The 18,388-nt window shown below is 39.7% G+C and overlaps 1 protein-coding gene across 1 annotated transcript in view; it reads left to right on the top strand.

Annotated features, from left to right (window-relative positions):
- ANKRD55 (ankyrin repeat domain 55) overlaps window positions 1-18,388 on the top strand; it is a 58,057-nt gene that overhangs the window by 13,094 nt on the left and 26,575 nt on the right. Inside the window, exons 5-7 of the mRNA XM_054398129.1 lie at window positions 739-848; window positions 4,912-4,972; window positions 8,385-8,513. Of these exons, the coding sequence (XP_054254104.1) occupies window positions 739-848; window positions 4,912-4,972; window positions 8,385-8,513 (300 nt within the window). The remainder of the gene's footprint in view (window positions 1-738; window positions 849-4,911; window positions 4,973-8,384; window positions 8,514-18,388) is intronic.

Genomic DNA, 18,388 nt, shown 5'->3' with positions numbered 1-18,388 from the left:
AACAAAATACAGTGTAAAGAAAACACCTTATGACAGAAATGGATGATCAGCCTAGTTTGAGACTTGGAAGACCTGGTATTTTGCATTCAGTTTTGGGCTCCCCAGCTCAAGAGAGTCAGGGATCAGCTCAAGAGAGTGCATTGGAGAGCTATGAAGACGATTAAGGGACTGGAGCACATGCCCAATGAGACCTGGGGCTTTTTAGTCTGGAGAAGAGAAGACTGAGAGAGGATTTAATAAATATTTATCTGCGGGCTGGGTGTCAAGAGGGAGGGAACAGGCTCTTCTCAGTTGCACCCAATGATAGAACATGGGGCAATGGATATAAACTGCAGCACAGAAGGTTCCACCTCAACATGAGGAGGAACTTGTTCACTGTGAGGGCCACAGAGCACTGGAACGGGCTGCCCAGGGAGGTTGTGGGGTCTCCTCTGGAGATTTTCAAGCCCTACCATGTGTGAGCTCTGCTAGATTCTACAGTCCTGTTCTGGCAGGAGGGTTGGACTCAATGATCTCCAGAGGTCCCTTCCAACCCTTAATATCCTGTGATCCTGTCAAGACTTGGAAAAGAAGAGGAGCTGCTCTCAGTGCTGAGAAACCTCTATTGGGAAAACAAGAGGACAGTTTGTCTGCCTGCAGAAACAGACATAGTCACACATGGATGCCAGAATCACCAAGTGAAGATCTGACCTGATACATTCCACTTTCTTCTCTGACATGCCTTGATTTCTCTTTCAGGGCTGGCTGGAAGGCTGTGTCAGCCTGCTCAGAAATGGTGCTAAGCAAAACATACCTGACAAAAATGGGAGGCTGCCACTACATGCTGCTACTGCAGATCCTGATGTGAGGTATGTCCTAGGCTCCAACAGCATTTGCAGCTTTTATCTCAAGCATTCATCAACACAAGTTACCCAACCCAAAGCAGAGCCCAAGTCAGGAAAGTCAGCTGTGACACACTTCTGACTTGCTCCTTTGTTTAGTGGTTAACATAAAGGGGGTAGAGAGGAGGGAAAGCATTGCGCAACAGTTGTGTAATAGAGTTACACAGCCAAGTATGCTGACAGCCTGTTTCAAGGTCATGACAGCAGGAAAGAAAAAATAATGATAATCGTAATAGTGGTTGAACCCTGGGATTCCCCTGACCAATCACCTTTCTGCCACCTCCCTGCAATAAATACTACAAGAAGCTCTTCTCTGGACTTCCTCTTCGGGGAGCAGGGCGTATGTGACAAAAAAAATTTAACGTGACAGCCTCCCTCAGGGCAAGACAAGATTTGGTAGACAGGCTCATTTTTAACTAGTGTTATTGAAGATAGAATAACAACTTCAGAGTGTCTTTACAAGAAGTCTTGTTTCAGACTGTGATAATAGGAAGTTTTAATTTTGATTTGTACATCTTAACAAATTCACTTAAAAAATCTACCAAGTAAATTATGTCTGGAGGGATAGGAAGACATTAGAGACAGGTAATAAAACATTCAGTGCATGCAGTCTGTAGTTTTGTTGCTGTCGTCATAGCAGATCAACTCAGAACACTGTGCATTTCTGCTGATCTTGCTCTCTAGCCTTTTTTTCACAGCTTTATTCATTTTCCATATTATTGTTGCATTTCATGCATCACTTGGAGTGAATAGTTGGCAATTTTTACAAAAGTACAGGTCAGTGTCATTCAACAACTCCTCTGCAGAAAGAAAACTGTGCAACACTGCACATGTTGTTACTTGAAAGACAACAGTAATCGACTTTACCAGCAGCACGCAGGGTTTCCTGAATGTTTTTCACATTCTCCATGGGTATAGGCAGACCTTTGCTCTGCCCAGGATTTCACTAGTTGCACAATTCTTTTTTCTCTCTCTTCTCACTGGCTTTGCTGTATGCCCCGAAGACAAGACCAGAAAACTGAGGGAGAGGCTTCTTCATTGCAGTCATCACCAGTCTCTTGCATCCCATGTTGTTGCCAAAAGGGTATGTGCAGTGGCAAGCAATTAAGTGCTTTTACAGCAAAGCATGAAAGCTGGCAGCCCACTGCTACAACTCCATGTGCTGGAGGTAGCACATTGGTCACATCGACAGGCAGGGATCAGCCAATTTATGTCTTAATTTGATAATTTTTTTATGTCCATCAGTGCATTCCACAGAGCCTAAGAGAAAAAGTGAAAAGAGAATCCATGGACTTCCTGATCTGCCTTTAAGAGTAGAAATCAGAGTAATCTTATCTGCATAGCTGAACATCTACATATTTGAGTGGCAGCCCTTATGTTCCCCTAACAGTCTAAGGATATAAGTAAGCCAGAGTTTGTTGTTGGTAGAGGTTTTATACTCAATGAGAGTTCCTTAACATACACATGTTTCATTGATTAGATGTGGGATTAAAGTACAGAACCATGTATCAGATTATAGAATTATATGATAAATGTGTTCTACAAGCATATTATGACTATCTCACTTTCTTTTTATACCCTAGTCCATTATTACCCAGATCAGCTTTTGTAATTTCTGAGACTGAGTCTGTGCCAAATTACCACACAATATCTCTTCTGTTTTTCACATTTTCACCAATCACAGCAATCCTAAAGTATCATGCTTATTAGAGTTACTATAGTATGACTCCATTATGCCATTCATTATGTGATTCAGAAAAGGAGGTGTAAAGCCCCTTTACTACAAGTGTTTGTATCCATATAGAAATGGATTTGAAGACCTAGCAAAGCACTGGGATATGCTCAGTCTTCACCCTTCATCAATATTCCAGCTAGAAAAAAAAATATTTTTTCATTTCTGGCACATGAAGATAGTGTTACAAACAGATACTCTTCTCACATGCTGAATTGCCAGAATCACCCCTAAGCAGATGCTAATGTCTTTCCTTTGGATATCTAGTTGTTTATTCATAGACTCATAGAATAGCCTAGGCTGAAAGAGATCTTAGAGATCATCTAATCCAACACCCCTGCCATGGGCAGGGACATTTCAGTTTATTACTGAGGGGGAAAAAAAAGGAAATTAAACCCCCAAATTTATTCTACATACTCAATGTGATCTAATCTGCAGACTGAGCACAGTTCAATCAAAAAAAAAATCCCATAGTGGATGTTGCTGAAGATTGTCCTGACAGAAAACAACCAAGGATTTTCATTCAGTTTCCTAGGTATGAGTGTCTGGGTTGGGCTGCATCTGCTCATGAATATTCAATACCATGCTGACATCATGCCATGCCAGCTTTAAAATGAAAGTCCTGTCAGGAGGAAAGTATCATGGGCCTTGAAGTTCAGATTGTAAAGTGAGAGGCTTCCTGTTGCTGTTGCTGCTTCCAGTTTCCCCAGGGTTTGGGGGTTTTCAGCTGCACAGCTGTGCATATTTATCTGTGCATTATTTATACATTTATCAGAGTTCCCTCCTTGACACTCCATCTACTAATTTCCTTGCAGAACAGCATGTCTTGGAAATGTCCATATTTTGAAGGTTTATAACATACTCACACAGAATCACAGAATCAGTAAGGTTGGAAAAGACCTCAAGGATCATCACAGTCCAATCTGTCACCCAAGACCTCATGACCACTAAACCATGTCACCAACTGCCACGTTCAATCCCCTCTTAAACACCTCCAGGGATGGTGACTCCACCACCTCCCTGGGCAGCACATTCCAATGTCTAACAACTCTCTCCAAGAAGAACTTTCTCCTCACCTTGAGCCTAAACCTTCCCTGGTGCAGCTTGAGACTGTGTCCTCTTGTTCTGGTGATGGTTGCCTGGGAGAAGAGACCAAACCCCTCCTGGCTACAACCTCCCTTCAAGTAGCTGTAGACAGCAATGAGGTCACCCCTGAGCCTCCTCTTCTCCAGGCTAAACAATCCTAGCTCAGCCTCTCCACATAGAGCTTGTGTTCGAGGCCTCTCACCAGCCTCGTTGCCCTTCTCTGGACACATTCAAGTATCTCAGTGTCCAGGGGCACAATGACTTCCCTGTTCCTGCTGGCCACACTATGCCTGATGCAGGCAAGGATGCCATTGGCCTTTTTGGCCACCTGGGCACACTGCTGGCTCATGTTCAGCAGGCTGTCAATCAGTATCTCCAGGTCCCTCTCTGTCTGGCTGCTCTCCAGCCACTCCAACCCCAGCCTGTAGCACTTCATGGGGTTTTTTGCGGCCAAAAGTGACCGAAGTGCAGCACCCGGCACTTGGACTTGTTGAATGCCATCCTGTTGGACTCTGCCCATCTGTCCAGCCGGTCAAGGGCCCTCTGCAGAGCCTCCTACCCTCTAACTGATCAACACCTGCTCCCAGCTTGGTGTCACCTTCAGATGAGCGACAGGTTTGCATTATGATCTTATCGTATCTTATCTAGGGATCTACTAAGGATGTATTTTTCCTTTTGCTAGAATCATAAAAACTGTACATCCACATTAGGATCTGAGTTACTTGGCTTCATGCATGTAAGGCCTTGTAAAATGTAAATACATAGGGTGCATGCATGACAGAGGCACAGAAACATGCACACAACATCACATTAATACAAGAGTTAAGGAGCGTGAAGAATCCTTTTAGAAACTGTTCATTAGCATTTTTGTTGGTTTGAGATGCTGCAATATGAGAAGAAAATTAATTGCTAAGCTACCAAAAATTGCACACATATATAGTATTACACACTCTGATTTTAACCTGGTAATCAGAAGAATTCTTCCTAGTGAATGTGCTTGTAATTCCCAGCACTAAACTTCTGTTCTTACAGTAAGCCACGAAGTCCTATTTGTTTTTCTAGCACAACAAAGCTCAAATTTAAGATTTTGAACTTTCCCCAGTGCTAATACTGATTTTTCTTGAAACTATGTGGGTTTTTTCTCAGAAGGCAATGGCAATTTTTCAGGTTTAGTCAGAGTACAGCATACTGATTATGTCATTGCTTCCACAGGCTTCTGAACGTGCTTCTGCAGCAGTCAAATCTTAGTGAAATTAATCATCAGGACAATGAGGTGAGTGAGTTTATGCTACAAATCACAGTCCCAGCCTGTGGGGGCATACAAGTCACACTGTTCACAAAGAGTCCACTGTACTGTAAATTTTATGACTAGACTATGCACTAGTCAAAAATTCTGTAATACTTTTTGCTAAACTCCACAAAGCACTATCTCATTTTTCCTGCTATGTAAGTGATGCACCTAATAAAACATCTCCATACTCTGCCAGCTGAGGTACATTAATCAGTCTCTTAACTCATTTGCCAAGACACTAATTGCTTTCAATTCTTTTGAAGTGAAACATTGGTCTAAATCTTCATCCTTATCAATAATTCCATCATTAAAGTACTGTTCTCACAAAAAAATATTGAAAGCTGTTACCACACAAGCACGGACAAGCATGGAGCTAGACAAATTTGTGCTGTTCTCTGATCCTTAAAGAATTGTGCTCTCAACAGAGAGAGAGAAAGAGAGAGTGTACGTGGAAAAGCATTAACTTCTCAAATGAGATATTATCCTGAGAAGCCAAGACATTAGTGAAACACTGGATAGTTTTTCATATGCTTATCTTCACTCTGCCAGTTGCTCATGGATGCATCCCTTCTCCATGGTGCCAGAACCACCACAGGGTTGTTAATTTTACCACTTCCCATGAACCATCCTTATCCATTGGACGGTTTGCAGATCCTTCTCAAAAGAACCTAAACCAGATGTATGCTTTGTCTTGGTGTGGAATTATGTTGCAAATGAATTGCATGGAACCATGGAAAATAACTTTGCTGTAATGTATCACTACATGCAAACTCAAACTTTTAGTCCAGCTCACTGTCATTTGGCACTGAGAAGATATTTGTTCAAGTGTCAGTACTAAGCCTGAAGTATTCACATTTCCTGGAAAATGTGGACTCTGACAGAAGATTGCAGCTAATAGAGTTGGTCATTTGTTATAGATAAATCAATTAATTTTTTCTCTCTTACACTTGAGAAAAACACTCTGATGAATGCATGAATATGTAAACAGTAAGAAATCTGCAATTTTCTTTGGGTTTTCTTTCGGTTTACTTATGAAGTCTGTGAGATGACAATGTAAAGAAACATTCCCTGAAAAAGCCTCAAATCTGGCAAAACATGTCACACCATACTTCCCACACCCATTTTTTGTTTGTTTGTATTTTTTTTACCTACTTCTACGTCCCCTGTTGCTTTGTATTTCTTTATAAGTGCACAGTTGTTTGGCAGTCTCACCTTCAACATTATATTCTGTTGGATCTTCAGTTTTGACAGTTCTGATATGATTCTCATGCTTCCTCCCACAAACAGTAGTCTATCTACAGGTGCCACTTAAGAGGTGGTATCATCATGCATAAATGAGATGGATGCAAGTTAGACAGTCATTGGAATGTACAAATTACTAAAAAAAGAAGTAGAGAACAAAGCAGGAAGCAGTATTATGCTCTGTCTGGATCCTTGATACACTCGCAATTTGAATGTCAGCTGCAAAAGTAATCTGTAAAGGGACGTACAAGAAAAGAAACAGAAAAGAACTGCAGTAATGGTAGTAGTTATAGAGAAGCTTCTTTCACTAGGCAGACCTACAACTAGAACAAACTACAGGAGGACTTTCAGCTTGACAACTTTGTCAGAGGGATGATATAATACAAGACCATGACATCATAATTTGCATGGAGAAGATGAAAATATAATTATTATTAACTGGGTTTGCATGTAAAATGATGGGGACACCTACAGAAATTATCAGGCAGTAGTTTTAAAGAAAACTAATTACTTCACTTTTTCAGAAAAGTCTTCATTACCCTATGTCTGGATGACATAGGAAGTCTTTAGCCTTGTTAACAAATGTTAGGTGACGATATGGTTTGGCTTGTTTCTTATATATTCTCTATAAGCATCTGCTACTTACCTCCCTGAGCTCAGTCCCTGTACTAGAAAGATTTTTGATCTCTACCCAGTTCTCACACTCACATTACAGCTGGTTACCACAGCAGAAACACAAAGCTAAATTTTTGAAGATTTTTTTTGTCCATATCAGCAGACTGGAAGCAGATAGCAGAAAGCTGTCCTGGTACACTGCAGCTTCTCCTCTTTCAGTGATTTTTTTCCTGCTTTTTAGGACTAAGATGTGTCTCCCAGTTGGAAATCACTGAAACCTCCCTTCAAAGCATTCACAGATACTTTGTGTCCATCGGTAGCTCTAAGTCTCTAATTTCAAACCCTTTTTCTTCTGGCATCACTGAAGGAACTCCCATTAATTTCAGTTGGCACAAGATTTTACTCTCATTTTTGGTTCTACAAAACCAAACCCCCTATCATTAAGCTTGTCAAACCCTAAGTGAAAACAAAACTGCTCTCGTCTGCTCTCATCATCTGTGCTTAAGCCATTGGGGTCTTGAAAAGCCTGATGAATAAAAGAAGTTAATGTTAGGGCATTCAAGCTTCTAGCTAGAAAATCACTGTTAACAACTTCCTCTATTAATATACTGATGAGGTGTCTCCATCAATGTTTCATAGCTCATACTTTGCCTGAGTTGTTGCCAATGGGCTTTATGAGGTTCTATGCCAAGTTTTAAAATCCTTCTCAGGTTTGTTTGGTTTTTTGTTTTGTTTTTGCTTTTTATTGCTTTGGCAAGGAGTCAAGACCCTTGAACTGTTTTTTTTTCTCTGGTAAGAGGTAGTAAACAACACCTTAGCCAAAGCAAAATGCTACCACATCTGAACAACACTAGGGGTTTCTAAGAAACACATTGAATTAGTAACTTTATACAGAAAATCTTTAATATCATATAACCATGCTGGTGAAGGTGAAAATACAGGCCATGCATTCTCTGATCTACCAAGACTGACTGAACACAGATTAGATGGAATGAAAATGCAGATCAACAGCCTGTCATTTGCTTTGTTTTCTCCCAAAACAGTAACTATGAGATGGTTATATTATGACTTTTTTGATGATGTCATGGGGCGAGATTCTTAATTTTCTGATTAGTGCTGCTACAATACTAGTTCATCATATTTATTTTGAATCAAAGATAAGACACAAAATAAACATCACATTGTGTCATGTCAAAGCACCAGTCTAAAAAAGGCTTTTCTCATAGGACTCCGACTGAGAGTGAGGAGCTATGTCCCAGACACTATGGTCCTGAAAGTGAATTATTTATAACAAGCTATAGTCATGTACAAAACAAGCATTTATATTTGTATCCATTTTCTGTAATAACAAAAAAAATTTCTTGGTTCCTCCTCATGACTGCACAAATTCAGAAGCTGTTATTAATTATTCCAAATCAAGAGGGAGAGCGAAGGGTTGGTCAGTCCAAAATATTTTCAGAATTGTCAAGCTTATCTACAAAGACATTAAGAGTCCTGTGAGCAATGATTATTTCATCTCTGGGTTTGTGGCTTTCAGGGAATGACTTCCCTCCATTGGGCTGCTTTCCACAACAGGCCCCAGCACACTCAGATTCTGCTGCACAAGGGAGCAGATTTGACTCTGGTGGACAAAGACTTCAAAACAGCTCTGCACTGGGCAGTACAGGTGAGCAACAGCCACTGTTTCAAGAGGTAGTTTTTTGAGTTGTAATGGCTATTGTGGTGTCCTGCATACTCCAGAACCTCTTATTCTGGCTGTAATATGAGGAAACGGATGCTAGGAGTGCTCACTATCAGCATCAACATTTTGCCAGCAGGTACAGGTCAAGGATCTGACATCTTCCCTGAAGAGCAATGCTTACTTAATAGAGGCTAAGCATTGCTGGTCTAAGCAAATTTATCATTTATCTCACTGAGACTACATATGCTCCATGCTGAACTCATGCTTGATTTTTTTTTTTTTAGTTAAATCATGGTTGCAGAAATCAGCAGCTTAAATAGTCTTGACAAAGGCCTTTGGGAATAAAAAAATGCAAATACAACTTAAAACTTACTGACACAGCTATAGTTTTAGAATAATTAGATGAAGAGTTGAAGTTCTGCTTCTCTGGAAGTTAAGAAAGACAAACAGCCAAACACATTTCCTGTTAAGATGTATCTCCTATGTGAAAAGAAAAAAAAAAAAAGATGTCAAGTTGCTAACAATTACCTAGGCCACCATTAGAGAAGTAAAACACACAGGTTTAATGTGGCATTAAACATTGCATTATGCAACTGGCAGCAAGAGCTCTAAAATATAGCATAATTTACTGTTAAGCCTAAACTTTACTGCAGAAAACTTCCCAGATTAAATAAATATGATTCTAGTTGCACATTTGTTGTAGCAATTTCTGGTATCAATGTTCAAAACACCTGCACACCGGATTAGCAGAAACAACTTGTACAAAAATCCAGTAGCATTTTCCTACAGTGATTAAGTATTTCCATCCTTACCTTTTGGTCTCAGCTCACTCGTTTTAAAAGACATGTGAAAAGGAAATTTAAAAGCTTTGAACTGCCACATGCTGTATTTGGAAATGAGTAAGGTCATCTCAAATGAATAATCTGTTTTCTTCAACCACAGTCTCCCACAGACGGTTCATGTACAATAGGCTCAACTTCTGTTTTTCTGAAGTAGAGGTATAGTTTGTCATCTGAAGCAGGTAGTATTTCAACAGTAGTTTTATTCTTCTTTAATTCTAATCTGTCTGAAATTGGGCTTGCTGTTTTACCGTAGGAGAATGCAAGTATCTGCTCTAAAATGAGTCAGCATTTTTACTAGGCTTACTCAGCAGAGACTACTTCCAGTCATAAATCCCTGAAACTCATGCCATCTACTGAAGACTAGGCAGTGGTCTGGATCATAAATCTGGGAGCAATCTGCCTCTTCAAAAAGAAAGACAAAAGGGAATCCTCTTCATAACTGGGTGACAAAAGGGAATCCTCTTCATAACTGGATGCCAAATTGCCCTCTTAATCTTTTCCCTATTTCTGTGCTTTGTAAAATTTATTATTTAATTCCACCAGTAATTCCACTAGTAATTCTGGTCTCCACCTTTCTCTCACAAATGTGCAGAATAACTCTTGAGAAAGGGGGAAATTGAAACTGCACAAGGCCCACTTGGGTTCAGATAGAAGTAAATCACAAATCCATCAGTCAGTTTGGTCCCAGAAATCAGAGGAAGCATGTGCAAGATGATCCCTCTCTTTTCTTCCTGAGACATTTCTGATATGAAGCCTTATAAACGGCTTGTCATCCACATACGTCTCCACATTCTAGGTACAGAAGCACTAGCTGAAACACCGGACTATGTAAATAGATCTGTCAATATTTCTTATACTCGGGCTTGGCCAAAAAAAAATTCTCCCAGCTGTTGAGCTGTACTGCCATATTAGGCCCAGGAAAACAGATACTGTGGACCAATATGACTTTCTCCTCTATAACAGTGAGCAGAGCAACACCTCCACTGGGTGGGATTATCGTTATGTCTAATAGCCTCTTCTGTGGCTGCTGTAAAAGTGGTATCTTTCCTTCAAGAATTGTATTGGTGTCTTCAGAACACAAGAGACTCACAGAGCTGAGATAGTAGTAGCTACCAGGGGTTGTTTTCATCTGAATAGAGCTCTGTGTTTGATTTGTGCATAAATGTAGCAGGGGAAGGACAAGGCATTGCACAGAAACTTCTTTCAGAATATGCCAAAAAGAGGCAGTTTGTACACACTAGGCTGAAACACAGAGCAGGATCAGATAAAAATCACTGCCCACCACTTGAAATCAAATTACCAGGCATGTTTCATGTGAAATAATTGTTCCATGTGCATGTTTGGCGGTTGATCAGACAAACCCTGGCTGTGGAGACCCAGCTGTGTAACTAGACAGACTTGCCTATGCCAAGGTCTACTCTATTGCAGTCAAACCTCCTGCTCACACCTTCAGCGAAAACATGTTGGGCTAGTGTCAAGAACACAGATCATTCTTGTTTGAAGTAAGAATATCTCGTGTTACATTTTTTTGCAAATTCAATCTTTTAAGATAGGGCAGATAGGGCTATATGAAAAGTGTCTCTCAGGAGGTGTTGCTCTTCTTTCATTGCAGTCAGCAAAAAAACTGCTGTAATGAAAAGGAAACACACTTTTGAAAAATGTTAACTGATACTGGGACAGGATGTAAAGCCATTGTAACATAGTGTTGTCAGTGAAATCTTAGCAAAATATACTGTATGTATTGTGTACGCTGTCATACTACATACTGCAGCACCATAGTAGTACTAGCAGTATTTGAAAATAGCCTGGGAATATTCGTTGTTTTCCTGCTTTGGCTTGCCAGTTGTCATGATTTTTACCAGAAATTTGTCTCTTTCTTAAAACTCTGGTTCCAAAGTCATATGATTGCATAAAAATATCAGCTTTCATTGAAGGAGTAAACAAACAAAAGAAGATTTATTCTAAACGAGGAAATGTGAACCACTAGGGATGAAAAGAAGGGAACTAAAAAGAAGCCATTAAAAATAATGTTCTGCCATGTGGATCTCCACATACTTTTTTTTTTATATAGGTTGATTTGGACTGCAAAATTTTAAAAAATTATGAGCTTGCATATTTGCTCCGTAGCAACAATGCAATTATTTCATTCTCCCATTTCCTGAATACCTGCATCTCTTAAATGCATTGTAGAAGTAAAGCAATTATTCATGTGTTTGGCTGAGCAAGTGTGGCAGTCCCTCAATAATTACTTGGAAGGTGAGAGCGAAGTGTCACGTTCTCTAAGAATTAATCTCTCTGTAGCTGCAGGGCTTCTTGAGGACACGGCTAGCCATGCAGCCAGGATAGAAGAAGGGGCCAGGGAAGGCAGCAGTGACTCAGGGCCAGAGTCGTCACTTGAGGGATCACTGTGCTCCTTCTCTCTGCATCCCATTTTTTTTCTTGTGGGCTGCCTATAATGGAAGGATTCAGAGACACTTCCAAAGACTTCTTAAAGCTTAGTGGGTGTTTCTAAATGACAGAAACATTTGTTGTTGTGTTAGGAAACAGAAAAGGTGCTTTTTCAAGGCTCAGTTCACAGCATGGTTGGTTTCAGGCAGATTTCTTTCACTGTGAAATCATATCACTTTGCTCCTTGTTTCATGCAGTTCTGTAGAGATAGCTAGAAAGGGAGAAGAGCAACTTCTTTATTTATGTCACTAAACTTTAAAACAGTTTTCACAGTATAAAAGTACATTAGAGGTTGGAAGGGACCTCAAGAGATCATTGAGTCCAACCCCTCTGCCAAAGCAGGATCACTTAGGGTAGTCTGCACAGGAATGTATCCAGGTGGGTTTTGAAAATCTCTAGAGAAGGAGACTCCACAACCTCTCTGGGTTTGACTGTAAGCAAACAAATTAAAAATATTCAAATATGCATTTTTAAAGCACAGCCTTAAGAAATCCCTTTCTGGTGTAAATATTGTCATTTCATCAAAGGTACAATTGTTTTTCATGGACTTGGGAACAATGCACAGCAGCAAGACTCTGCAGAGTCAACTGTCAAGTTGCAAAACAAGGAGGAAGAGAGTTTGCAAATGGTTTTGAATAAGAAATAAACTTGCATCAATACCATCAGAAGCTTTTTCAAAAAGTGCCCTAAACATTTGTGGCAATGTCTGGAAGAGCAAAATAAATGTGTCTGAGTCTTGACTCTGGTACTGAGACCAATTATCACAGTACAGCCTGCGTCCCTGCTGCTTAACTCTCTTATTCTCTAAAATAGGGTGGTTGTATGTGGACCGCTTATTCAGAGCAGTCTGTGGCCCATGATAGCTCCTAAACTACATCCAGAAACTGGTAGGGAAAATGTTAGTTAACTCAAGCTAAAACATGCCAGGAAGGATTCTAGAGATTTTACAGCACAGTCAAACGAGTTCTGATGTTTAAGGATGTTGCTTACTCCTTATTTTTTTATATAGCTGTAACATATTTCTCCACTTTCAGTTATGCCAGTCATAAGGCAAAGTACCTTTTGTGACTTGTACATGGTAAAGCAGTATTGATATACAAACTCATCAGAACAACCAGGTTATTTACATTAAGTAATTGACTAATAATAAGTTTTTCAAGTGAACTCTGAAGTTTATACTTGGAAGTTGACAATGTAATTAGTCATGCCAATCAAATTTCCAAGGAAAACAATTGCAGAACTCCCACTGAGCTTAGCAGGAATTAGTCTGAGGCAAAACCTGTACGTAAATCTGGGATAATTGCCTGGCCTCTTTGCAGCATGCTGTCTATGTGTAACTCCACAAGTGGATGCCAGAAGATGAGTAACATACAGGAACCACACTTTTTTGCATATCTACAGATGTCCTGATCTCCTATGTCTGACAAAAAGGCACCATTTCTTTGGTAGTAGGAAGGAATAAATCTTTATTCTACTGCAGAATAAATGATTATCTCTCTTTCAGAGGACATAAACAGCTCCAGAGAACTCAGTCTTCACAACAGTGTACTAGCAGGAGAAAGCTGCCAAGTAATTTTAGTCATAGCCATAGTCACTTACTCAGTAAATCATACACACTTATAGAAGACTCCAAGTGAAAATAAATTCTCAGAGAAACTTGGCTAACCTTTCATGCAGTTTTCTGTTTGAGCAAAGAGGGTAAGAGAGGCAGGGACATGAGACACCTATATATGCCTCCATGATGGCCTTTGCCATTTGGTAGCTTTTTCCAGCACCCACTAAGGCTACAGAGAGGATAAATGTTTTTAAAACACTGTGTCACCTAGTTGTACCAAGATCAGCAGTGCTCTGAGGACCACAAGACAAAGTATCCTGTACAACAATAACACATTCTATTTCCAAGAGTACCACAAAGTCAAGGCAAGCTGGGTCACTCTGAGTCTGCCAGAGACACTGTCTCAGTGGGTGTCTGAGGCTGAAGCACTGGGGTTTGGGGAAGACAAACGAGCTTCTCTCTGAGCTGTCTGAGTCTCATCAATGTAACTACAGAGGCGTCAGTAGGGTTGTTGTTAATTTATATTGGTTTGCCATCAGAAACACAGTCTGTGAAGTGCCTGGGCTGCATCCAGACAACTTGTGGCAAAGTTCCCTGGCATGAGGAAAGCTGAAAGTGGTATTACAGATTGTTTCTTTCCCCAGAAAGAAGCTCAGTTGTCTCTGTCCCCTGAGGGCAGAAAAACCACAGGGTGCTCTGAATTTTTGCACTGATTTTCCACAGCCAACACAACTATCTGGCAGACAGGGCACAGCAGCAGAAGAGGTAGAATGAAGGCTCTTCTGTTCCTCAGCTCTCCTTAATCTGGGATACAAATGCATAGTGCTAGAAGTCCTTAACAATGGAGAGCAGGTCCCACGAGTACAGAACTCTTGAGCAGTGCAAGCTGACAGATTTACAGTTGTTTCTCACTGCACTGTTTGCTGCAGACTAGGAGTAGCATCGTGTCTCTGCTCTTGAGTTTGGTGTTCTCCATGTTTAAAATGGTAAGCACTGCATGTATGAGACAAGGATATGTTATTCTGGTGCAGTCTTAATATCTGATTCCTATCACTGTTAACGTCTCATTATATTTGTCTTGCTCTGATTCTAGGACAAAATTCTGAATTTATGTTACAGTAAAGGTACACTGCTGGGGTGCTCTGAACATGAACATGAGGGAAACTGCTCTTTAGTGAAATGAATCCCTTAAGGGGGAAAAGGTACTGGAGGAAAGGTTCAGTTTTGCAAGTATAGCTGTAACAATGCAGGGCTTCTGCCAGCAAAGCCTTCAGTCAAGGATCAAAATTTTCAAGCCCTAATCGACAGAGCTATGTGGGAAAAATCTGTAAAATGGCTTTTGCTTTCATTTTTAGTAAATACTGAGTTTCAGAATCAAAAGGGAAAACTAGATGACTTTGAAAGGAAAGATGTATTTACCAATGTAATAACCTCAGCTGGAGTTACAAAGGAAAAAATTCACTAATTACTTGTTCACAATTTGCTATGAGTTGCTCAACAAATACTTCAAATGGGTCATGTTTATTTCAGCAAAGGAGAAGAGATCTTTAGTTTTGTTTGTCAATGGCTTTGTTGGGTTTGCACCCAATTTCATACTAAAATGTGGTATATGTGTCTCTTTGTGAAAGGTAAGATGAAAAATACAAGGGTTGGCACATCAACCAGCATTCTGTAACTTAAACACCACCTAGTCATGCACCAAGAGCTTTTCCAGGAGGAAACCAGAAGTACTGATGCAAATTTTATTTAATCTGTAGCAATTTATAATGCGTCTTTATAAATGTAAATTGCCTCACAGAATAGTGCAATGGGAATATTATTTTCTTGTTACTGCAGAAAGGAGTGAAATGAGTGTAGAGTCCTGCACCTGGGGAGGAATAACACCATGCATCAGTACAGTTTAGGGGTTGACCTGCCACAGAGTAGCTCCACAGATGAGGACCTCGGAGTCCTGGTTGATAATAAGTTACCCATGGGACAGCAATGTGCCCTGGTGGCCAAGAAGGCCATGGTATCTTGGGGTGCCTTAAGAAGAGCATTCTCCTCCGCCTCTACTCAGCCCTAATTAGACCAGATCTGGAATATTGTGTACCGTTTTGGGCTCCACAGCTCAAGAGGGATAGGGAACTACTGGACAGAGTTCAATGGAGGGCTGCAAGGACAATTAACAGACTGGAGTATCTCTCTATACAAGGAAAGACTGAGAGACCTGGGGCTGTTTAGTCTGGAGAAGAGAAGGCTGTGAGAGGACCTTATCAATGCCTACAAATGTCTAAAGTGTGGCTGTCAGGAGGATGAAGCCAGTCTCTTTTCAATGATACCCAGTGATAGGGGCAATGACCATACACTTAATCACAGGAAATTCCACTTCAACGTGCAAAAAACCTTTTTTATACTGTGAGGGTGAAAGAGCACTGCAACACACTGCCCAGAGAGGTGGTGGAAGTCTCCTTCTTTAGAGATTTTCAAAACCCATCTGGAAGCATTTCTGTGTGAAGGAAGGTATTCAGAATCGGAATAGCAGGGCATCAAAAAAGAAAGTCAAAGCTTTGGATTCACAAATGTGGAATTGCAAGAGGAGGAATTTTAGAAGTGGAAACATAGTCTTGAAGTGCAATGCTAGTGATAAGAAGCAACATCAAGAGCTTCTAGTGGGGAATTTCTATCCAGCAAAGCTAGATAGAGATACAGAGGCTTTAAACTGCACACTAATATGAAGAAACAGAACATATAGGAGAACTAATACAACCTAACCACATAATCTCCAGAGGCATTCACTTGGGAGAAAATTACTTTATCAGCATTTCCCAGAAACAGTTAAGTGCTCCATACCTTTCCTCACTCCCCCTTCCACCACTACATTACTGGTAGCCACAAGATATTTTAGCAGAATCCCTTCAAATTATTCTTCTCTTCAGCATTGTTATATCTCATTGACTAGTATATTCTGATGAAAGGAGAAAAAAATCAATCCTCTGTATAGTGTAGAGAACAAGGAAAACCTTCTACTACTTATGACTGAGGGCCTAGAATAATAAAATGCAATTTATGGCAGAATATTACATAACTGACAATAACCTCTTCAAGTAAAATTATCATTCTGCACATGAGTTGGACATACAAAGGGCTGAAATACAAGAACAACTGTTGTAGTAACAATAAGCATAAATTGAGTAGACATAGGTGCAAAAAAGCATCAAACCTAGAAAAGTGTCCAAAATTTGCAGCATTCTCCTTGATTTGATACTTCCTGAATAATTATTTTGTTTTGAAAGCACTTAGAGAATCAACTATCAGAAGTTGTGCATTTAATTATAGAACCTAAAGACATTGAAGTTGTAGCCAAGAGAACATGGTAAATAACAAACTTGGTAGTGAATTTGTTGTTTGCCACTGCCTGGAGATGACACAAATCGCAGACAAAACCATGTATAAAGCACTCTCACAAAAACAGATTTTGCCTTGCAAGAGCTCCTGAATTCAGACTTTAGGACATTTCTTCATGAAATAAGTTTAATTATATAAATGATTTAAGAAAGAAAAAAATTACTGAGTAGAATGAATAAAGGGTGGGAAGAGATAAAAGTGTGAGATAGGAGAAAGGTGTAAATAAAATCGGGGTGGGGGGAGAGGGAATCTGCAGTATTATAAAGAAACATAGCAAAAATAATGATCTCTGAGAAAGCTGATGAAAAGAATTTGAATTAAAAAGGGGAGATGAAATGAGGGTGTACATACAGTACGGTTACAAAAACATGTAATTTTCATATGGTAAATTTACCACTGAACATCCTGATCTAACAGTGGTACTGTGGTTCATGGTAAACTTACCACAGAAAGATTACAATTCTTGTGACCTCAGCTCAAAGCTATCAATCTAAGAATATGAGCAGCATAAGCATTTCAGGAGAATTTTGTGTGTAACTTTAAAAAGCCAAGATAAATGTAAAGATAAGAAGGCATTCCTGAGAAGAGAAAGCTGGAAAGTCACAGAGCAGTTGACCTGAGATCTCTTTTAGAAGGAGGTACAAAATATTAGGGATTTGATGGAATCGTTAAAACAGGGCAGAAATTTCCATCATTATAAAAGAAATTATTGCTTTGAAGATAAGAAACTATTGGATATCGTATGTCTGAATGTCAATTAATGAGTTTAATAGCATGTCATAAAACACAGAAAACTGGTCAAAACAAAAAATCATCACATGGCACAGAAAGCTTGTTAAGCAGGTGGTAAACAGAGTGATACATAAAAAGTCCAATACTTTGTCCCTTTCTAGTTTGAGCAGTACATGTAACTTTGACCACACTGAATCATGTCAGTATCACAATTTGTGTAAATACAACCTGTTCTAATAGACTCACCTTGTCCAAAGACAAGGTGTCCCAGTGGGGAAGAATAAGAAGCAAAATCAGTCCAAGGACTTGTGTCATACATCACATACTCTCTATCTATCAGCCACATTCACAGAACAGTTCAAATAATCTTTGGAGGTGGACATCTTGCAGACAATCCAACAGGGATTTATCATAAGAATGTTTTAATGTGTTCCATAAAGAGGTTACAAAATACTGAACACATACATAATCCACAGCTAGAAAGAAATGAGAGTGTCACCAAGCACTTCATGTATCAAGGTGAATTTCAAAGTCATTTTTGTAAATTGTAAGAATTAACTGAAATAATAACATAGTACTGCATACAGAACTGCAAAAAAAAAAAAAGAAAGGTGTTTGCACAAAGAGTACTATAAAAGTAGTAGACTAGTTGAGCAGTGGATTACAAAGTGAGTCGGAGTTAATTTTGTTGACACAAACATTGTTCTGGGACATATGAACAGTAGCGTGACCTATGTGGGCCACAGGAAGTAGCAATGTCGTTTTCAATGTAAAGACAGAAGCTTCAGCTGGATAATTACATCCTTTGGTGTGCCACTTTGGAAGAAAGCTGTAGGCAAACTGGAAAGAGGCCAAAGAAGAAGTACAAAGTATGATAAGTGGGTTGAAAAACTTGA

The sequence above is a fragment of the Indicator indicator genome, chromosome Z (genome assembly GCF_027791375.1).
Source record: "Indicator indicator isolate 239-I01 chromosome Z, UM_Iind_1.1, whole genome shotgun sequence".
NCBI classification, from domain to species: Eukaryota; Metazoa; Chordata; class Aves; order Piciformes; family Indicatoridae; genus Indicator; species Indicator indicator.
Note: the sequence above shows the minus strand (reverse complement) of the source record. Positions and strands in the feature narration are given on the sequence as shown.